At 36.7% G+C, this 23,472-nt stretch overlaps 5 protein-coding genes across 6 annotated transcripts; 3 read left to right on the forward strand and 2 right to left on the reverse strand.

Moving 5' to 3' along the window:
* Positions 1-371: 371 nt before the first annotated feature.
* Positions 372-22,987, forward strand: LOC116160016. The gene is made up of 3 exons (XM_031473132.1): positions 372-539; positions 20,613-21,166; positions 22,776-22,987. Exons 2-3 carry the CDS (start codon positions 20,872-20,874, stop codon positions 22,985-22,987), a joined length of 507 nt encoding a protein of 168 aa, XP_031328992.1. The 5' UTR covers positions 372-539; positions 20,613-20,871.
* LOC116158909 (putative nuclease HARBI1) lies at positions 14,000-15,774 on the forward strand. The gene is made up of 3 exons (XM_031471776.1): positions 14,000-14,544; positions 14,629-14,776; positions 14,825-15,774. The coding sequence occupies exons 1-3, from the start codon at positions 14,231-14,233 to the stop codon at positions 15,593-15,595; spliced, it is 1,233 nt and encodes a 410-aa protein (XP_031327636.1). The 5' UTR covers positions 14,000-14,230; the 3' UTR covers positions 15,596-15,774.
* On the reverse strand, positions 15,692-16,691 carry LOC116158912. Its single transcript, XM_031471780.1, has 3 exons — positions 16,470-16,691; positions 16,257-16,415; positions 15,692-16,207 (listed from the first exon to the last, which is right to left on the reverse strand). The coding sequence occupies exons 1-3, from the start codon at positions 16,683-16,685 to the stop codon at positions 15,716-15,718; spliced, it is 867 nt and encodes a 288-aa protein (XP_031327640.1). The 5' UTR covers positions 16,686-16,691; the 3' UTR covers positions 15,692-15,715.
* On the forward strand, positions 16,940-17,932 carry LOC116158911. 2 transcript variants are annotated; one of them, XM_031471779.1, is made up of 3 exons: positions 16,940-17,119; positions 17,171-17,239; positions 17,287-17,932. In XM_031471779.1, exons 1-3 carry the CDS (start codon positions 16,966-16,968, stop codon positions 17,892-17,894), a joined length of 831 nt encoding a protein of 276 aa, XP_031327639.1. In that variant the 5' UTR covers positions 16,940-16,965; the 3' UTR covers positions 17,895-17,932. The 2 variants fall into 2 exon arrangements, with proteins under 2 accessions (XP_031327639.1, XP_031327638.1); XM_031471778.1 differs by having other exon boundaries at positions 16,940-17,239.
* LOC116158910 (protein ANTAGONIST OF LIKE HETEROCHROMATIN PROTEIN 1-like) lies at positions 17,953-19,367 on the reverse strand. Its single transcript, XM_031471777.1, has 3 exons — positions 18,971-19,367; positions 18,269-18,670; positions 17,953-18,223 (listed from the first exon to the last, which is right to left on the reverse strand). The coding sequence occupies exons 1-3, from the start codon at positions 19,251-19,253 to the stop codon at positions 17,988-17,990; spliced, it is 921 nt and encodes a 306-aa protein (XP_031327637.1). The 5' UTR covers positions 19,254-19,367; the 3' UTR covers positions 17,953-17,987.
* Positions 22,988-23,472: the final 485 nt, after the last annotated feature.

Raw genomic sequence — 23,472 nt, forward strand, 5'->3', positions numbered from 1 at the left:
TAATGAATCAGGAACCGTTTTACAAGATACGGTATGTAATTTTCATTATGCTTTTTACTTGACCTGATACGTTCTCATGAACAATAATTAAAATGGTTCAGGACAATTAAGCAAAAAATGTACAAATGCATGTTTTTATAAACCCTACAACAATTAATAATTGTGATTGTGTTGTGTATATTGGCATACTGGTACTACTCTTCATACAATCCGTCTAAAACAAATTAAACTGTAATGCCACGATGAATAATTAGCAATTATAAAAGGAAATCTACCTGCTTTATGAGCACATAAACGTATATCCAGAGACCATTAAAACGAGAGCGTTTTATTGTTTTTTTCTCAATAGTTCTGCAAACATTGCTCAGACATATCTAATTGAAACGTCAAGTGCATGAACTTTGTGAAATGCAAGTTAACGGGCAACCGCATATTTTATGACTCGCGCTTGATATTAGAATAGAAATGCATCCTACTGTCCAATCGAGCGAAAATCGATGAAACTGCAGCATTTTTCAATGAATTGTGCATCGTGTGCGGTAAGTAATAATGGATTTTCATCTTACATGACATACGAATAGTCCTTGTTACTTTAAGGAGACAAAAAAACGTACAGATTTGATATTAAACTCGTCTACTCAAAATAAGAATGATACGGTAACCATTATTTTAACAGAAAGGAGGAAGCGGCGAGAAAATATAGATTGATGGTGGAAAACACGTTCAGCAGAGTAGTTTATGAAAATAAATTACGTTGCCTGCCCCCAATTCCTTATTGTTATTGACCAAACAACTTCCCGTGAAAGTACGAAAGTGCTTATCTAATTTGGAATAATTATCCCGTCATATATCTTCATACCTTTGCTTATTTTTGTGATATAATGCGGCCGTAAGAGGCGAGACTACCATCTATTGGAATAAATCCGTACCTACTACGAGCGTGGTCACCAATCCATAACGGTCGTATTTAATAAGTTATAAGATATAATTTCGCTAATTAAAGATGCCTATATTGAATTCTAATTTTTTTTCTTAGTTGTGTCGGTACGAGTCAGTTAATACACTTACTAGCTAAGAATATCGTTCATCCAGATAATTACTCAAGGATAAGCGCAATAAGCTTAGATGTTAACATAGTCATCGATGGAAGTAACAGAAAACAAGACCGTCAGGCAAGTGTCGGCGAAAGAACAATTGAAAACAATAGAATAATTAACATGTGAAGTTTTTGATGAGTTCTTTTCATGCACTATGGATGCAGAAAAAATAATTTTAACACCATCAATCAAACGTCCAAAAAGAATATTTGAAGAAATATACAGCAGACATACCCATATTACCGATTTCGATTGATGAAACGCTCATAAGTCATAACATCATCTATGTAGTGGCCGAAGAATGTTTATAAGGGATCGTTTCAATATATTTTGAAAATCTCTAAACATGACATATTCACGCATAGTTTGTATATTTAGAAAACATTTATTTACGTAACCGTCACACGGCATGGAAAAATTTCAAAATAGCTTGAGGAAAGATTGAGAGAATTGAGAAGAACTTCACACCAATCGCCTTCGGTGCAGTTCATTTTGCAACAAAAGACACATTTGAACGATAGATAACCCTCTCAACCCTCTCTCAAACACCAGTCAGTTGTTCACTAGCAGCATCCATTCGAAGTTGTAGTTTTTTAATTTTTAATGAAAGTAACCATTTACGAGTACCAATTTTCCAGATGAAATATATAAACAGCATACACTGTTACTAACCGAACTGAGTGTAAGAACATTTAGGTATACTTTATAAAGATAAACGGATAAAAATAGTGCAGCGAATATTCTAGAAATCCAGATAGACATCGAGGCGCCATGAAAGATTAGTCATCGGCGATAAAGAACGAAGGTGGATGTGACGTGTTTTTTCCGAGAAATCGATAGTCGACTTCGGAAGTATTCGGATTTCTCAACAACGCACGAGAACGTTCTAGAACTTTTCCATTGCAATTAAGCAAACTGAATCGCATGTAGTTAGTGGCGAAGTCCAATATTAAGTTCGCCTCGTGGTATGTTATAAATTGTGAGTGATATCAACTGTTATTAATTGTTAATTAATTGTAATTAAATAAATCACGAAATTACAGATTATCATGTTAATAACATCGAGCAGAAACAAAAAGCGTTGAAATAGGAAACTAGAGAATAAAGTAAAATGCATTTAAAAGAGAAGTCGTTTCAACAAATCCGTAAATACTATGCGAGCGTTTATCAACAATACCAACATTGTAGAAAACTACATTTTTCCTATACGGGTGTTTCTTTATTATTGAGTCGGCTGACGAATTTATGTCGATTAATCAGTAGATGGTGACAAGACTTGCCAAAGAGTAAGAAGATGGCATGAGTACGACATACAAATAACCAAAAAAATAGTCTCAGAATATTGGCGTGGAAAGTGACTCTTCGAAATATTAGAATGCGTTCCAGTCACTTAATTAAGAGTAACTTTGGCCGTCTCTGCCGACCAAGCTTAGACTAGGTATTTACCAAAGAAAAGAAATTAAAAAGGATTTGTTTTCTAAAAAGTTCTTAGCAATAGTACAAAAGGTAACTCACTAGTGAACAGTACAACCATAAGCCATGGAAGGAACCCCACGAATGCAAAATCCAGTTCAAACATTGTGGGAAATAAAAATACCTAAATGGTATCCTTCGACCCCTACTGTTCGGTTACCAAAGCCGGAAAGTTTGAAAACTAAACACAACAAATTTTAAAAACGTCAACAGATCCTCGGACATTGATTTATAATGTATAATTTGCCACATTTGATCATACTAATAATATTATGATGTGAAAATGGAACTTGATATTAACTAAATATTTGTTGTCTCATATGCAATCACTGTGAAATATATAGCTATAAAGAATAGAAATTTACTTTTCTAAACCAACATAAACTTTTAAGTAATAGCACAAGAAAAAACAATGTGCCAAAAAGACAAGACGCTAGAGCAATAAACCATGAAAAGATAACACAAATGGGAAATGGTTAGTCCAGTTCAAAAAATAAATATTCTTAAAGGGTACGCCTTGACCCCTATTATCCTTCCAGAAATTCAATCAAAGATGTCGGTTGCATAGTTCATAAGCTCAGTACCATGGAAGAAGCGTTTCGACATCTTTTGAAAACCTTCCTCTAATTGTGTTGGCACGAACATCAAACAATGCTTATTATATTTCTTCAAAATGGACACTAGACTTAGTTGCAGATTATTTTGAAACAAAGGACGAGTACTAATTTTTGGTGGAAATAAGTAGAATGTCAAAAATAGTAGTAGTAGAGTACAGTATAATAGCAAATGACACTAATGTAATTATTTTATTCCAAAGTAAGTATATTTGACACACAAAGAATTAACTCTTTTAATGCAGCAGTAGCTCAAATTATTACAACATTCAGTATTACACGATTTGGGTATTATTAAAGAAACGATCGAATGATGAGACACGGCTAGACAGAGCAAGTGTTTACCAGTTTGAGTTCTCACTTAATTCATCAATGGGTTTTGTTTGCGACGTGCAAACATTCTTTAGGTAGAAGTTTTTAAGGTTAATTGTATTATTGTTGATCGTCTCTTTTTATTGTTTTAAGATTATTTCAGTATGCTGTTTTAGTGTTTAGGTATTTGCCTGACCGCAAATATACTAGCAACGTACGCACAATGTTTACGTATAGGTTAGGTAAGACAAGAAAACGACCACTATCCGTGTAACCGTCGACCAGTACGTCAGGATGACACTAAAAAATAAGCTTAAAGATATTTCTTAAATTGCGAACAATAAGTTTCGTACATTAAAAATGGTCCTTGGAGCCGGATTGTGATAGGGATACGTGTAACAAATTTATATTCGATTCCGTAACGTGCAATTAAACGAATAACGTTCATGTGCATATTGACCAATATGACCGGGACCTTTTTCCAGGATTTTGCGACGGCAACGACTACCAACTGTGAGAACGTAAATAGCTGCTTTTGTCTTTGTGGCCGATATTAAGTAAATGTATAGGCAAATTTTAATTCACGCAGATCATAAATAATCTCTAATAAATATATTCTGGCGATGGAGTATCAACAGTCCAAGCAAGTCCTCATTTAGTGACTAGATGTTTGCTTGAAGCCGCTCAACAAGGAGCGAAATGGCCATTAGCAAAGGCTCCCCCCAACCAATGCGAATTATTCGCAGCTGCAGCGGCAGCGAACATTCCGCGACGACAGCGGCAGTGAAATTCGCCTAGTGCCTCACCCTAGCGAATAAATCGTACAAAATGAACATTTATTTATTCATTAATTTTCAATCAGTGACCACCGTAGAAGACAATGTCATCATCTGATGAAGAAGAGGCACTTTTGTTTCTTGCCTTAGAAGCTGAAGAAAATGTCAAGTATATTTTTTTCTACACACTATTTATTTATTAGAAAACGATTGGCACTGATTTGTCTGTTTTTAGGGTGAAAAGAAAGTCTATTCATGATATTAACTTGGAACGAAAAAAGTATGGAGAATTTCATACGTTGATGCCAGAACTCCGAAAGGATGAAAAACGCTTTTATAATATATATTTCAGAATGACTGGTGAGTGTTTTGATGAAATTTTGAGCCTTATCACAAATGACATTTGGAGATTCCTTGAGACTGCTGAGACCCATTATTTGTCAAAGCAGTATAGATATTACAATCTTGTGCAAATCCAGATAAAGTACTGGAATTTTCACTCTCAGATCTAGGCACTGGTGCAATATTAGAGTTATCATCATGTAAAGTGCTGTAAAGAGAACTATTTCCGCCTTCAAGTCTAGGCATCATATTTCTGTTGAGTTCCTCATTATGCAAAAGTTCCTGCTCCATTATAACTTCAGCAATTTTCAATTTAGTTAACCTGTCTCCTTCCGGAAAATGTTTTTATGATATTTGCGTGGGCCAAGAAAAGACAGAAAGTGGCATCATATTTAATTTTCAAAATATTTTACCATCTCTCCTACAGAAGATACTGGTGTAGAGTTCTTCCGCTTTCTACCGATTGTATTATTTGCAGTTGGGGCAGTATTTGATACCGTTAATAATTGGGATGGCTGAGTGACATTTAAAACTTGTTTGTTTGTTTCTTGAGAATCCGTTCTTTTTCAGTTGGGACGCTACCTATATATTCGAAATTAGCCTTTTCAGTGTCATAATTTTCTGATTCTGCAATGGATTCTAATTCAGTTTCCTCAAGAACGCTATTTGTAGGATTATGTCATTGATATTGGAAGAAGTTTTGGCGAGTCAAGTAAGGCCGAAAAGCTGTCATGTGCTCTGCCCACAACCATTTTTTCATGGTATTTACTGTTTGTCCCGTTTTGGTTTTTGTAGACCTAATATATTTTGCATATGTATCCCGCAGATTTTTCCATTTTTAGTGCATTTCCACAAAAATAAAAAAAAAACGCGCGAGTGTGGCCACTTTGTCCGTCCGTCCGTCCGCTCGTTCGTTCGTTGAAACGCTACTAGTTATTTATCTTAAGAGCTATTGTTCAACTTTTTTCGCTATTTGGTTCGTTATGGTGTCGAGGCTTGCACCAAGGAAGGAATTGTTTCTGCGTTTATTGCTAAAAAAGTTATTGTAAAAAAACAACAAACCGTTTTTTACATGTTCCATAATTTTACACTTAAAATTTGGAGGTTTAAAATACTGCAGAGGGTGAGATAAAAGGTATCATATTACCTGAGGACCCATTAGGTGGTTATTGCGGCACATACAGCTTCTCATTGTGACGCCAACACTTCGATACATAGCTAATAATAAGATGTTCTAATAATGATTTGTAAAATTGTCAAAATTATTGACAAATATTGATAGATAAATTCATATTCTCCGAACATCCCGAATTTTTGGAGTACGATCTTACTGAGAGGTTTGAAGGAGAGATTCGCAGCAGCGATGAAGCAATTAAAATCCCTTCCCCCTGAAGAAAGATTGTACGTCAAGATCTTATATGATAAGGACTTCTGCACACTTGTGAACCGCCAGATATTTGATGAGGCAGCAACGGTTGCAACTACCATAGCTCGTCTCAAGAATGACTCATTCGAAAATTACTATATCAATGATGATTCGTCCCATCAAAAAATCCAAAAATTAGTGGAGGATTATTTCAAACTCAGACAAGAAGTATTCCAGTTTGGAATTGGTGGCCATGACAAAAACAACATGTCTAGCGAGCAATATGATCATTTTATGATCTTAGCCCTAAAAAATCTCGAGAAAAATTTGGAGGTAGAAAATACTGCAGAGGCCGAGATAAAAGGTATCATATTACCTGAGGACCCATTAGGTGGTTATAGAGGCACATACAGCTTCTCATTGTGACGCCAACACTTCGATACATAGCTAATAATAAGATATTCTAATAATAATTTGTAAAATTGTCAAAATAGAACGAGATCCTTAAATTGCATTTATTTCCACTGTTTAAAGCGTTTCTGGGTATCAGTACAAAAATTCACATTCCTGAGTGCTCAATAGGGACATAATTATAACACAAATTTTCAATAGTACTGATGGCTATTGTTGGATCAAATTATACATTTTTATGTGTAGATATCGGCGGATTTGGTAAAAACAGCGACAGTGGAATTTTTGAGCAAAACATGGGAAAGCGGTTCGAAGAAAATACAATGAATGTTCCTGGGCCTAAAAATCTGCCTGGACAAAATGAACCCTGCGGTCATGTTTTAATTGGTGATGAAGCTTTTGCGCTGAAACCATACCTAATGAGGCCCTTTCCATACAGACAATCTAGGACAGACATTTTGAAAGAGAAATATAATACAAGACTCTGTACTGCAAGAAGGGTGGTAGAAAATGCCTTTGGTATATTAGCTCAAAAATGTCGAATATTTTATAGACCAATAGAAACAAAGGTGGAAACTACAATTTCAATTGCAAAAACAGCCTGCATTTTGCACAATTTTCTGCGAACCAAAACAAAGGGCGATCACCCAAGACGTGCAGTAAGGTTAGCATTTGCATATCGAGAAAAATTTGTAAGTTATTTTAATTCTTAAATATTACTTGTAATTAGTGAGTTTATGTTATGTTAATATTAATAAATCAGCATCTATATCTATTGAACTGTATGTAGGAACGTATGTAAATAATAAACAATTTTAGTACCATTTACCATTTTCATTCAATTCTTTGCCACTCTCATCCCAGACTTTGTCTTTCTTCCTAATGTTTTTGTAATCATCATGTTTTAAATCGTATAACATTGGGTATTTTTTAACAATTTCTATTAAAGCTTCCGTTTTTGACATATTGTTTTGCTTGCGAAACAGAAATCGCGCGATATAAACGCTGTTGACAGCGAAACAAAAATCTCCACGAAAAAAACGTTGCACAATCGCAGTTGCAAGGTCTGAGCGTTTCCATAAGCCGCAATATAATTACAATAGCCTTATAACGCAGTGTTAGATAATTGATATGTTGACGATTTCTTATGTGGTGCCGATACATTAGAAAAGGTGTTACAGATTCAGAAAGAGCTTGCTACCATGAAAATGGAGTTGCACAAATGGTGCGCAAATCAAGAACACACAACGGAATTTTATTGGCTTTATGTAAAAACTCAATATAGTCCTGCCGACTGCTTATCACTTATGGTGGAGTGGGTCACTACAACTAAAAAATGTTCATTTTAAGCACCAGTTAACATCAGGACAAAATTTACCATTAGAGTTGTCTGAAATTGTAACTCATGTTTGCACAAAGGTTAGTAATAATTGTTTGAAATATTTATAAAATTTTCCAATATAAACAAAATTAGGCGCATAATTGCATATTGTTGCAGATTTGCTCGAAATGTAAAAAGCAATCAGACAAAGCTAGTAGAGAACTTGAACTGTAGAAGAGCTGAATGAGTCCTTCAGAATCGTTTTGAGAGTTACTCCAGAAGTTGGACGTAGATTGCATCAATTAAAATCGAAAAAAGGAAATAACGTCTAATGTTTATCTCTAAATCCGTTTATTTATGGAGAAGGCATAATATAAAAGTTAAAGCCAACTATGATTACCATTAAAAAAAATTAAAGTTTGTATTATAACTCAAAAATGGTAAAATATAGAAGGAAATTAGTATGTTCATCATGTTGAGCACTAAAATGTTTAAAACTTTTATTCGAGTCATTTTGTTGTATGTCTAATAATAACGATTCTACAACAGTTAAATGAAAAATCACTAAATCTGTTTTTCGCTCATATCTAGTAAACCGGATTTTTTCAAAAAACAAAAGCATATCTTGAAAAAGCTCTTAAATCGTCAATTCTTTCCTCATTTAACCGAATCTGTATGTATTATGGTTTCCGAGATGCCATTGCGTAAAAGGAAAAAAACACCCTACTGGCCTACATAAAAGTTGTGGAGGATTAAATTCTGCACCGAATAAGACCAACCACAAATTTCATGGAAGAACAGTATAGTCCAAGAGCCAGGCGACAATGTTTGTCAATCATTTCCTCTCGGGCGATTTAACGGAAATTTTGTCGATGTTAACCAACGTGTACAAAGAGCCAACTCTGAAGAAATCGACCGTGTATGAGTGGGTACGGCGGTTTAAAGCTGGTACCGAAGATGTGAACGACGATGCTGGACGCGCCTAGCACTTCGAGATAATGTTGAACGAGTGCGTCATTTGCTCGATTCTGACCGCCGTTTAGAGATGTCACTGACACATTGTCTACCAATCGCGAGACCGTGCGCTTGATTGTGAAGGAGAAATTGCAGTTGCGGAAACTGTGCGCGAACCTTGTTCGAAAATTCTGCCGGCTGAACAGAAGCAGCGCCGTGTTGATGTTTGCCAGGATTGGCTGGTTGCAATTGACTCCAAAAACATTCTGAAGCAGGTCATCGCGTGCGACGAGTCATGGGCATTCCAATACGGCCCATAAACAAAGCGACAGAGCATGCAATGGGTCGGGGAAGGTGAGCCAAGGCCCAAGAAAGGTCGGATGTCGAAATCAAAAATTTGGCCACCTGCTACATAAACAAAATCAATTCTTACTTATCGCATTTATTTGACACCGAATGATCGATAAACACGTGCATCTGAAATCGTTTTGATCACATCCTCTCTTTACGTCTATTTAATAGTTTCAAGCACTAACCCCTTCAGTTGCATATTGTTTGTTTTTTCGACCATAAAGGCATAAAGGAATTTTTGCCTCAGCGGACCACAGTGAATGCAGACCGGTATCTTCAAGTCCTCGGACGTCTGCGAGAACGAATTCGAAGAGTTCGGCCGGACCCCTGGGCGGACAACTCTAAGCTGTTTCATTAGGATAACGTGATTTCTTCGCCAAAAATCAAGTCAACGTAATCGATCATCATCCGTATTTGCCTCGTGCGACTTTTTTCTGTTCCTCGACTGAAGGGGGTAAACTTGATGTTGCTGATGATTAACTTGTGTTTTGTAAATAACATTTTTCTGGGTAAGTAAATGTCATACCTCATATCTAAAAAGCAAGGCCATTGAAGAATGATATGACCTTCTTTTAGTAAGGTACGTTAAACTTTTGCTGAAACAGTGGAATTTTAAAAGGAGCATAACATTTATCACACCGTTTGAATTAAGCGTTTGGAATGCACTAATGGAATGCAATTACAAAATCCAGAATGGCAAAGCAGAAGACGAGGGCGTGAGTTATTTTAGTTGCATAAAATTAGGCGTCCTTCAGAAGATATTTTGCCTTTTAAAAGTAGACATAGGGAAAAACAATTCACACAAATCCCGCAGTATACATGCGTTATAAATTTTTTTGCATCAAAAAGAAAGCAATGTTTCTGAAGTTGTGTTTATTCCTGATATTTCGAATTTGCTGGTCGTATTGTACAGCTTAAGCACATGTAGGGAAAGGTCCACGTGTCTCCGACACTCGCATCAAGGTTTCAGTTAAGCCCATATAAGATGTCAATATGTGCACGAGCTGTATAATAAAATAATTAATCTTAAATCAATTCAGTTTTCTGGTACTAAACAGCTTTATTAAATTCAGTAGTTATCAAATAAGAAAGCCAATTCTACGTTAAACCTGAACCCTTAAAAATAAATGGCACGAAACTAAGTGGACAAGTTTAAAAAGTGCATTAAGTAATGTTTTATGTAATTTTTTATTTTAAAAAAGTATTTCAGCAAAATAACTGCGGCATCCGGTAGGTATTCCGCAAATATCAGTTTATTTTTAAGTTGTCAATAGAAGTCTAACTCGTAAAAAGAGAGTACTTATCACATTCGAGATGATGCTCATTAAAATATTTTTACGGAACCGCAACAGCAACGAGATAATAGAACAGTGCCATCTCTTTATTTCAAACCTAAAACATCGCAATAAAAAATGCAAATGGCCCACTCACACTCACATTAGCTAATAAATTTTTCATATTGAATAGGATTTTGAGGATATACGGTTCATCAAGTCTAAATATCCCACCGCTGGAAGCTATGAATCTTCAGACTTATTTTTTTCATTTAAAACCTACCGCGTATTGATTTTTTTCGACCTTAAATTTAAATTAATGTTTAATAATTAAAAAGCTAGTAAGCTCGCGTTCGTTTCCTAAATCTAGATTTACAGGCTTTTACTTAACCGAAATATAAATGTTTGGCGATTGTATATAATGAATACTCTATATATTTTAATTTTTGAGTCGTCCAACTCTCGATTTCATTACACCGCTCGATGTACTACAATCATGTTTGAAATATGAGGACCCTTCAGATGCAATGAAAGAAATCACGTTCTCTGTAATTGGATCGTGCCATAGTTCATAAAGTCGGCGTGTCGTTCACCACCGAAAGGGAATTCATCAGTACAAAGAACTACTTCAACTTCGTATCCAACAATTGAAATAGGGGTACGTGAAGTTAAGAATTGCAGAAAGTTCACGTACGACATGCGGTGCGTCACAACAGAAATGTCTTTATTTGCCATAAGAACCCTTCCCGCCCGTCGTAATATAGGTATTAAAAATTTTCGCATGTATTTTCCTATTCGTTGGTACAATTTGGAAATGACGTGTACAATATTCGGAAGGCTCTAATTGGACGCTTTTGTAATTTAGTTAAAATGTTCAAAATGACACCTGGCTCGTATAACGCAAACACGTTCATCGAAGCGGTATTATTTATCGCATTCGTGCTCAATGCCTTACTTGACGGTTAATGTTAATATGATATGTTAAAGGTGCGTCTTGATTAAATTAAATGTATGCTAACATGTACCTACGTACTCCCTATCATCGTTTGAGCTCCAATACCTACGAGAAATTTCCAATGCAAGAAATTTACCTTAGATTCTGTCTTCATAAACGCACAAAAACCGATTCCCACATGAGAATACTTAAAAGTGCAATTTGTCAGGGTAAAAGTCACAGTCCATCGTCTGTAATTTTCATTCCTGCTCTATGGAAAGCGTTACTGACCTAAGATAGATACACATGCAAATATCATCACGCAATGAGATAGTTTAACGAGATGTTAACTGTCAATATTCAAGTGCTGCGGTGGTAATTTTTAACAGGTGAATACGAGTACGTTGGGAGATATGGAGCAATAATAAACACTACAATGTAATACACGCTGGGAGATATGGAGCAATAATAAACACTACGGGTAATACAATCAAATTATAGGAGTGGGCGGGATTGCAACTTGGTATTAGAAACCATTTGCCGAACACATATGATGATGAACAAATACTAAACAAACCCTCTAATTCTCATGCTTGCCCCGTTTATTTGTACAATCATTCATTTTTTTTCGACTTCTCAGTCAAACCTACCAATTTGTAGGTGCGTAAATTACATCTTTAGAGAAATTTATATTTTACCATTTTGGATTGCGACAGTCCGTCAGTTGGGAAATACATTTTACTCAGCATAAATAAACTGCATTTGCAGTCTTTTTTACTGCGATGGGAATTATAGATAAAAATTCAATTATGTTACTAAATATTTTGAATAATAAAATCTTTCTTTCCATACTAAACTACTAACTAATTACGTGATTTATATACAATTAATTAACAATAACAGTCTTGAAATTATAACTGAAATACACAAGTTCTAACAGTGCGAACTATTTTATTACTTCGGCGTTGAAATTGGAAATGTCCTGAAACGCAATTCAATTGTATTTTCGAGTGCTTCCGAACGATGGGAGTATTCTAGAATGTTCTAGGGCCAAACCGTCATATTTCCCGGAAAGATTACGGCACATTCACCTTCGTGTTTTATCGCCGATGACTAATCTTACATGGCGCCTCGGAGTCTATCGGGACTTTTGGAATATTTGCAACACCACAAATATTTGGAACTGTTGAATAAGATTTTCGTATCTTGGCCAGTTTAGAAAGCTTTCCAGAAAAGATAAAAAGGTAAAACTTTCGTTCCCAACAAGGTATACCGTTAGATAAAGAAAAGAAGGCATACCTGCGTTTCTCCGATCTTGACCCCAATCTGTCCAATTTAAACATTGGAATGCAGATAACAAGTGTACTTTTCACTACCCTTAATTTCTTGCGCCAAAAGAACCACCAAACAGGAGGAAGGGTCGAGGAGAAAATGAAGAAGTCTGACTGCACACTACCAATATTGGGCTCTACGAGAGAGAGAGAGAGTATACCGAGTACGACTTATCGTGTGGACAATTACTGAAGTCGATTGAAGATGATCAATGATGTTTTGACTTATGTTACTGGAAAAATGGTACTCTTGTGGAAAATCTTTGAACGACTGTGGCCAGCCTTCCCAAATACATTGAAAAACCTTGGACAGGGTGGGGTCTGTGCAGAGACTTGCTATAACTAGACCGCGCGTAACGTAGATTTTACTATAAACGCCCGTTGTCAAGATAGGATAGGCAACCAACTGTTCATCGCGGGGCAGACGTACGTTCTGCAGCTTGCTTTAGCACATGTTTATTCTAAATTTTAGTCGCAAAAAAAGATAACATATAACTGTTAACTGTTTTAATCGAATTTATTGGTATTTTATTTGATCTAAATTGGTATATAACTGCCTTACTCTAGTCCTAATTCGATTTATATGTGTATTTTGGTGGTGAACACGCATGGGAAAATATACTCTTAAAACTAAAGATGTAAGTAGTAAGATATGATTATTTAGCGGATTTTGATTCAATATATGCCTATCCAAAGACCTAAATGGGCTGTAACTGTTATTTATTTTTCTTAGACTGCTGATAACCATTTTGTTTACAACGCGGTGTGGTGTGGATTGAATGGAAAACCTGAACACATTTTCAGAAATTTGGCAAATTTTGAATGCCTTGCTTGATACGTGCAACAATCCACGATTTTTTCTAGCTTTGCATGACTCTCTGATGGAACATTTAACAGACTTAGCTATTTTTCTTGTAACAAAACCTGAAATATACTTAGTACCAGTAAGAACTTAGTTACGTCTATACCTAATAGGCAAATAGGTACTGCCGTTATCTTGCTAGTAAAGGATGTCGAATAGTTCTACGTTATTTTAAGTGAATGGGAAAGTCGAAAACGCTCGGTATTGCATTATTGTTTAACACCTTCGTCGGTACCTTTCTAAAATCGGCTTCATTCCCCGCAAATGCACTATGGTGGGAGTAAATTTTTCTCTTCAAATGGCTCTGATCCATTGGCCCTTTAAACTTTTATCCGTTGGAAATCTGCATATTGTTTAAAATTTTATCTAGAGAGTACATGTTGATACGCACGAATTAACCTAAGTTTATTGGTTTATTCTCAACAGAAATTTATCTGTTTACTAATTCGAGATAATCACGAGAATGATTAATGAACGGAACATCTAAAATAAGAGCTTATTTCATTTTATTGCACACCATCTCGGCGATTTTTGCCCCGCCGTGCATTGTGTGTTGCATACTGTGTCGACAACACCTTAAAGCCGTCTTACACTATGCAATTTGTTGCGCAAGAAATTGCACAATTTCTTGTGCTATAAAATGTAGCAAATATTTGTGAGCTGACTGCTTTATACTATGCAATTTCTTGTGCAAGATATAGCCGAGGATTCTGCGCATTTATACTATAATTTATACCAGCTGACAATCATACAACCCCAACCTATAATTACCACAAGTTTTCAATAATTTATTTTGTTTGTTATTGTATACAATGAATGTGGAAAGACGAATATCTGTTGTCAGTGGATTGATCGGTATATGTGTAATTCGTAAAATTCTAAAAAGACGCGCTGCCAGAAAGAACAAAAAGAGAAAATTGTGGCAGGAAGAATGGTTAAAAAAAAGAGATGTGGGTAAAGGAGTTTTATCGCTTTTGCAAAACGAGTTACTTCATGAAGATCCAGAGGCATATAGGAATTTCTTACGGATGGATAACGATACATTTATGGAGCTTTTAACCCTTATAGATGATATCATTAAAAAACAGGATACTCAGTTACGACAAAGTATCCCAAGTGACAAAAGGTTGGTACACTGAAATATTTCTCTACAGTCTACATATTACCTAATTTACCTTTCATTAGTACTAAACTGCTAACTTATTTCCAGATTAGCAGTAACACTAAGGTATTTGGCCAGTGGAAATACGTTTAGAGACTTAATGTATGCAACAAGAATACATGAAAGTACCATAAGTATTATTGTAATGGAAGTGTGTAAAGCTATCATACAAAACCTAATGAAAACATATATACAGGTGTAAAATTGATTCATACGTTGGCTGTTTATTATCTTTATATTTTAGTTGCCTCGAACTACTCTGGAATGGGAAAACGTGGCCAAAGGGTTTGAAAAACTTTGGAATTTTCCCTTTTGTCTTGGCGCCTTAGACGGAAAGCATGTCAATTTTCAAGCTCCTAAAAGCAGTGGATCCTACTACTTTAATTATAAAGGATCCCACAGCATAGTGTTACTAGCATTGGTAGATTCGGAATATAAGTTTTTATATGTAGATGTTGGAGTCAATGGAAGAATAAGTGATGGTGGAGTATACAGAGAAAGTAGTCTAAAAAAAGGCATTGATAGAAACCTATTAAACTTTCCAGAAGACCGTCATTTACCAGACACTGCCTTAAGTGTGCCATATGTTATTGTGGCAGATGATGCTTTTCCGCTATCAAAAAGAATAATCAAACCATATCCTTTAAGGGGATTGTCTGTGGAAAAACGAATTTTTAATTATAGACTGTCCAGGGCAAGACGAACAGTAGAGAATGCCTTCGGCATCTTAACAAACAGATTTAGAATTTTGCAAAACACAATAAATTTAAGCCCTGAAAAAGCAGAAATACTTACGCTAACGTGCTGCATATTACATAATTTCTTGGCTGTAAGAAACAAGAAGTATATTCGACCAGAAAATGAAATTAATGAAACATGTAGTTTAGAAACCATATCTCAGCAAGGTGGTTTTAGAGCAAGTAATGAGGCTCTGCTTACAAGAAACAAATTTTGTGATTATTTTAATACTGTCGGAAGCGTTGAGTGGCAAAATAAGTCAATTGGATTAGTTTAGGTTCTATTGTTCACATGTGCTCTACAGTGATGATTATGTAATAACGTCAAAATAAAACTGTATCGGTGTAATAAGGATAATTGTAATATAGGTACATAACATAAAATATCTTGTAAAATATTAACTCAATAATGCCTCGTGCAAAACAGTATGAATATTATATTGCACTGTCAATCTTTTGTTTTCATTTCTTATTTTTTTTAGTTGTGAAGCTACAAACTCCCCAAATATATCTTCACTGCTTTTGAGACCTGGCTTAAGCGCATCAGTAATTCCCTCAAGGCTTGAAGACACAGCTTCTAACACTTTTAGGTCTGGGTCTTCTGCCTTTTTACTTTTTCCTTTTGCACCTGTTGCAGATGAAGACCTGTTATCAACTGAAAGACTTCTTTTTTTTAATCCACCAAGTCCAAGTTCCAAATCATTCTGATGACAAGATGAGCCACTTCCCGCTGATGATGGTCTGGTGCTAGGTCTGGTGTCAACTGAAATGCCTTTTCTTTTTAACCCACTGCATCCTGACCTCTGATGATCTGGTATTAAATCTGAGGAAATTTCTGGTGATAAAGGTACCAATACTCCTTGGTCATCTACTTCATACTGTTCCACAATCTAAACATATAATGTTCAACTTTTGATGTGAAAGAATGTAGCTACTTACAGTTTCATTAATTGATGAATCCAGTAAATCTTCCTCCTGTGTTTGTGATGTTTCATTGCCCTCCTCGGGCAATAAAAAGTTTGAATTAGATTTCCTGACTACAAGGTGGTCGTCCAGGAAATCCATTTTTTCATAATACCACAGCGACGGATGGTAAACCTAGTTAAATGGTTACGTTACTATTATTATACACTATAAAGTGATACAAACTACCTCATTTTCGGCCATTCCACTGTGTATACTCGCTAAATGTTTCCTTCTCTCATTTGCGTACGTTGTCCTTAATCCATGAAATTTTTTTTGGACATCAGCTTCTGAGGTAACTGGTCTTATCGGTTTAATGTTATTAAGTATGGTTAGCAGAGCAGCATTTCGGACATGCTTGTTGTGGTAGTTTTTGTCCTTTACCACATACAAACACGGATGCATTTTGTATAAGTCAATGGGCTCATTCAGGGACGGTCAGCGGCCAAGTAGCTTACTAAGCAATTACCCTGAATGCGTCCGCTGACTTAGAATTCTGTGTCAGCGGCTGACAAAATAGGTTAGCACTTAAGTTTTCAGCTGTTTGTACTCAGCGCCGTCAGCGTTCTCGTCATAACCTCACAAAAGAACTGCAAAGTGCAAACTCATATGCGAACTGCATTAAAAATAACCTAAACCTTTCACGCCAAATAGTTATTACTTGTAGACCAGTGTGCAGGACAAGATGAACAAGGTAGTTATTGTGGAAAATTACGTCGTCGGTAAAAATAATACCATACGGTTGCGGCCGGTACCCACACCTTCAACAAGTAATTATTTAAATTACCAAAACGATACTACAGTCGATGAAAGTGAAGTTGATGCGATGTATAATGAAGGTGCAAACTATACACGTTATTCCTGTAATGCATTACTTACGACTGTTTTAGAGATCGAATTAGAAGGTGGTGACACAAACAATTTGGATGCTGTGCAAGATGCAGAAGCTAGTAAAGAAGGTAGGTGAATACCAATTAATACATGTACTAATAACATATTTTATAAGGTGAAAAATTTAGATGGAGTCGCCAAAGCATTCTGTTATTCATAGATGAATACGAAAAGTTAATCGAAAAATTTAGAAATCCGAAGTATAAAAAAAAAGATCTGTGGAATGAGATCGCAGGGAAAATGAAGAACAAAGGATATACAGTGTCATCTGACGCACTTGATAAAAAAATGCGTAATATGCGTAGTACCTACATAAAAATTTTAGATAATAATAAGACTAAGGTCGCTACAGGTAGAGGTAGGATAGCATGGGAATATTTCGATCGCTTCGAGGAAGTATTTGCCCGTGATAAAAGTGTGAAACCTGTCAATGTGGTGGCCTCTTCACAGCCGCCAAAGACACCAATTGTTATTACTGAAAATGGATCATCACCACAATCGACACCAACGCATGCCTCATCTGTACAAGCATGTACGCCACAACTTTCATCGAAGTGGAAACGATTAGACGTTTTTCGTAAAAAACAATTAGAAATAGAAGCCAAGAAGGTAGAAGAGATTAAAAACATTAGAATTCAAATGGAGACCTTTAATGAAATTCAGAAGAAAAAATTAGATCTGTTCGAAAAATATTTAAATTCACCTCCAAATTCACAAACATAACTTTTCTCATGTTTTGTAAAATGCTTATGCTTACTTTGTATAGCGACATATTTATGAACGAATAATGTGTTTTATTATAAGTACATATACCTATTACAATAGTGAAGCTATATAATCTCTTTTTATTTCTGCATTTCTTCCAACATCTTCCTCATAAAATTCTGCATGCTGTATACCTATGTCATCACCATTGTGACCATTGTCATTCTGGTTATCTGCATCATTATCGATGATCAGAATAAAGTTATGCAGAATACAAGCTGCCAATATAACTTGAGGTAGTTTATCTGCTAGAGACATATCAAGATATTTTAGTCTTCTCCATTTTCCTGCAAAAAGAATCAGGTTTGTTCTCTTTTGAGCATATTCATTACCTTTCAATAGACCAAAGCACCTTTCGATCATCGACCGTATGCTACTCATCACTTCGTTAAACCGAATTTGTACTTCTGTAAGGTGGCCATTATCCCTGTATGGTTTTAAGAGATTATCAAGCAGCGGATAAGCTGCATCTCCGAGTAAGTGTTGCTGTGGTGTTAATAAAGCAGGATTGTTTACAAGTCTATTATAGATTGGGCTATTTCTAAAAATTCGCGCATCATGCAGTCGGCCTGGCATACCAATATATACATCTGTAAATATTAATTTATCGTTGCAAATTCCTTGTAAAACCACCGAGTGTACATCTTTTCTATTAAAGAAATCTACGGGGTTATGTGTTGGTTGTTTTATTTGTATGTGGGTTCCATCTATAGCACCCACGACACCTGGTATGCCTGGTAAATATATTATTTAGTTACCTATAGGTATTGGGGATAGAGTGGGACTCTGGAGTGTGATATAATAGCGACTTTCATCATACTCCTAGGAGTATACTCAAAGGTAGCGATAGTAGGGGCCGCCCCAAGATTTACACATGCTTTCCCTTTTTGGGTTAAAGTAATTATTTCCTCTCCCCAACTCTCAGTACTACCTTTATACGTGGTCCTAGTGGCAAACGTGTGAAATTTTGGGGCAACTCCTATTACAGGTACTATATGAGACCCCAGAGCCCTACTCTAACTACACATATTTACCATATTTTGTTTCTATTCTTGATGCTATTTCGTTACATGTTCTCGCATTTGGCCACTCAATAAATTGGTGCGTTAAATGACCCACCGCAGAAATAAAATTCATAAAAATATAGTGGCCTGATCCACTCGACAGATTAAATCTGTCCCCGACAGCCAAGAAGCTTTCTTGCTTTGCCAGAAGCCAAATGGAAAAAAGAACTTGCTTTTCAATCGGAACCGAATGTTTATCGGGTAAATGATTACTAACAAGACCTATTAGCTGCTCCACTGCCATCCGGGACATTCGAAAGTGATTCTTGAACTCACTAACTGTGTACTGGGGTACTGTAACTTCAACGTAATTTTCATTACGCACAGGCTGCGCATGATGATTGGCCTCATCATCAACCGCATTATCATCTAGATTCTAGAATATACACTACGCCGTTTAAGTTTACATCGTCGTTGAATAAGAAATCCACAATATTTGGTTCGATCATGTTAAAAAATTTATATTTTATAACATAACCTCAAATGCAAGTGGCACTCAGCTTAAGTGTGTCATTCAGGGAACATGGGTGGCTAACCTTAGCAACTTGTTAGCCATCTAAGCATCAGCCGTCAGCTGCTGACCGTCCCTGAACGCGCCCAATAAGACAAGAAATCTGTTCATGTGTCCACGACATTTTAACGCAAAACTGGCAACACAAATAACTAAATGAAGGAATTAACAAGACAAGACAGATTTTGTCAAACAAAACACCTCGAAAAACACTAAACAGCTGATCTGAAAATACATGTTCAACGAGCGGCGCACGCGCATTTTAAAATTGCATTGAAACTGGCATAAAAAATAGCACCGGTTCTATTTTTGATGCAATAATTTGTTGCAATGTAATTTTGCATGCAATTTCCTGTATGATACTATGCAATTTAAATTGTGCAATATATCTTGTGCAAGAAATTGCTCAGTGTAAGACGGCTTTTAGATACGTTAAGCTCAGTCTAGTTATAGCAAGTCTCTGGGTCTGTGGCTGTAGCTTAAAGAATTTTTCTGCCATATTTTCAAAAATCAGTAGCTCCAAAGGTTGTGGGGTACAGCTCGCTTATTCCTCGAAGCAGTATGAGAATTTCAGTGTAAGCCCGCCTACTAAATGCACAGTAAATAGTGGCGGATACTGGTGGGGATTTCCTCATTACGTTAAAAGTAAACCTTTATCGGATTATTAAAATAACATCTATAATTATGACAAATCTGAATGCCAATATAATCGGAAATAGTCTTATTAATAGTTTATTTACTATCCGGGAGGTAACACCGATTTCAACCAAATTTCACAGGGGTCGGTCCCACGATACTAAAAAACCATACCAAACCCACCGCAATTGTTTATAACAAATAATAGCTAATAACAAATTGTATGCAATGTTCCGTTACAAAAAAGAAGGTGACGCTGTGTGTATATAAATCAATAATCTGATTATTCATGTACGCAGGTGCAACTCTACCCAGCGCCCACCACGTTACGGTAGACGCCATTTCGCTTTGATGTGCTGAAAAAAACAGACGCTTTACCTTCGCTTCGTTTATTATTTGTATTCTGCTTTTTTCAAAGCAATCATGGCGTGTCAGAGCTGCTAAATACACTTCTTTCTTTTTCAGATTTTTGTAACCGCGAACGGGACCTTATTTCTTTTTTGCAGGATCATCTGGTTCTTCCCGGACCCGTCGCCTGCCCCACGTGCAAGAAGGATGGCTACCTTGCACGAGAAGACACCCGACTTCGTTCTAGATGCCAGCGTCAGGTGAAAGTACCGAAAACTAGGTAGACTAAAAAGTGCTCGTTCCCTGTTACAGCAAAGAAGGGGACCTTTCGAGGGATCTCATCTGGTCGTGCCAACCGTGTGTCGATTCGTGCTTCATGGTTCACCATCCGAAGAAGAGGTTTGTCATGGAAGAGCTGCAAGTTTCGTCCAGGACCTTCGTCGACGGGAGCAGTTTCTGCCGAGAGGTATGTATGGATTATTTAACACGTCGTTCTGTTCTTTTAGGTGGAGAAGGAGTAACCGTTGAGATCGACGAGAGGAAGTACAACCGTGGGAGACGAATCGAGGGCCAGTGGATCTTCGGAGGGTACGAGCGAGGCTCGGGTAACGTTTTCATCGTTCCAGTGCTGGATCGAACCACGGATACCTTGCTTAAGCTTATACGACCTGGTACGTAGCAGACATATTGCAAACGACTATTTTCTAAACGTTTTATTAGTACAATTAGCTATATAAAAACTGTAAATATGAATATGGTTGTCTCTAGTCTAGTCTCCGCCTGAGTGGATGGTCCAGATTCCATCAACTACTTTCTGAAAATCATCCTGTCAATTGAACGTCTTACTCTGCCTCGTCAACATAATCTCTTCGCTGAATCCAACTCATAGAAATTGCTCGATGGGCTATTGCACTGCGAGTCGAATATGGTATCGCGTTTGACAACAATATCCTCAATTGTTGGCACTTTGTCACACATATTAGGTTCCGCCACATTCGTTTTCAGCTATTTTTCGATGCCTTTGTCCTCCAATGCTAATTGCACGCGGAAATACAATTAGGTACTGAATTCACGGCCATCGAAACACAAATTTTTCATCGTCTGGCTCTGGCATTTGACTGCAGAAGTCGCTAATGTCAGGCTGTCATCTGTCATGATACTATTTTTTGTAGGAATATCATGGCACCTGTACTTCAAATGTGTCAACCAGTGACGTTTATAGAAGCGCGGGAATGCGCGTGAGCATATCTATTACCGGAAATACGTGAAATTTGACGCAAAATGGCGGCCGATCTCAACAATCAATCAAAAATTAGACACTCTATTGTGGCCACTGTCTCTATAAAGTCACTGTATTGAAAAACATAGATATATAAATATATATATCTATGTTGAAAAATGAACGCATACGCCACCTATTGCGCAATAGCCAAAGTTTTTTTCCTGCTACCACGACATTTCCAATCTTTTTTATTTATTTTTTTTTAAAATGGGCCATTAGCGAAAACAAATTCTATCATTTTCTTCAAAAACAGCCCATTTCCTACTTTCTGAAAATCTTTTTCAAAAAATACGCTACCCCCCGGATACGAAACCGGTACCGAGCTGGTCGTTTTCTCAAAAGAGGCGCGCTTAAAAAACTTGAAGTCAGATATCGATCCCGTATTTTTCCGATAAGCGCAGGCGGAGTTGTTAATTAATTAATTAAGTTTTGAACACGTTCCGTATTAGGTACGCGAGCGTCTCGAAATTTCCTGGTTTCCTCTCCGTATTATGCAAGTATTTAGGTTAAACAGATCAAGAAATTGTAGTAACTATTATGCTATCAAATTTTACAACGCCTTAGCTCCTGATGTTAGATCTTTATGTCCAAAGGTATTGAGGAAAAAATTAAAGATACTATTGTTAGAGTTGACAATTTTTAACATAAGCGAATTTTTAATTATCGGTTTGAGATCGCTCAATTTTTGTAGGTTCGTGCATTTATATGTAGTTGTGACCATTTTTGTGTGTGTAAAACTATACTGTTATAACACCAATAAATTATTAATCTATCATTGATATATTATTTTGCTTTTACATTAAGTTACCCATATTCATTGGAATTAGCTTTTAGCAACTTTTCCTACCGCTCCGTTAACTGCAAGGTGAGCTTTTTATTTTCCGTTTTACTAAACAAAAGGGAAGGAGGATTGTTCGCTTTCCCGCAATTCCTTTTCCGCCGATTTGTGTTTTGTTGTTTTCATTCCCGTTAGGGAGTTTACCGTAATTTTGTTTTAGTTTTGAGGGAGTGCCCGCCGCCATTTTCTGAACCCGCCCGATTCCTGGCTGCCGTCTCTCCTGTTGCCTTTACCCGAGGCCACCGAGGCCGACTCGCCAGACCGTTGCTACCGCCGACATCGACCAGCCGCGAGATTTTTCGCTTGATGGCGCTCGAGTTCGTCCAGCCGTTTCTTGCGCCGTTCCGCCGTTTTCTGCCCCTGCCGTGTTAATTAATTAATATAATTTGTTTATTTATTCGTATTTATTTTAAAATTAAAAATTATTATTCCGCTAATATTCTTTAATTTTAAAGCTCACCGCTTGTGCACGAACTACCCCAGTTCGTTGCAATCAGAGTTGGACTGGGTCAAGCATAGAGTGACCCGGTGACCCAGTTAGTTTACTGACCCGGTGACCCAGTTTGACCCGGTGACCCAGCTTTGACCCAGCTTGACCCGGTGACCCAGCTTGACCCGGTGACCCAGCTTGACCCAGACCCTTGACCCGTGTGACCCAGCTTGACCCAGTGACCCGTCCTGCCCCGGTAGCCCAGTAATTAAATTATTGTTAGGTATCATCCAAAACAATTTCAAGTAACTTTTAATTTAAAAAAAACTTCCTCAATAATCTTCGGCAACAAGCACGTAGCCCAATTTCATTCAAGAGAACTAATACCTAAAAAAATCAAATGCATTTGTTTATAGTTTGTAGTCAA

The sequence above is a fragment of the Photinus pyralis genome, unplaced genomic scaffold, assembly GCF_008802855.1.
Source record: "Photinus pyralis isolate 1611_PpyrPB1 unplaced genomic scaffold, Ppyr1.3 Ppyr1.4_LG1, whole genome shotgun sequence".
Taxonomy (NCBI): Eukaryota; Metazoa; Arthropoda; class Insecta; order Coleoptera; family Lampyridae; genus Photinus; species Photinus pyralis.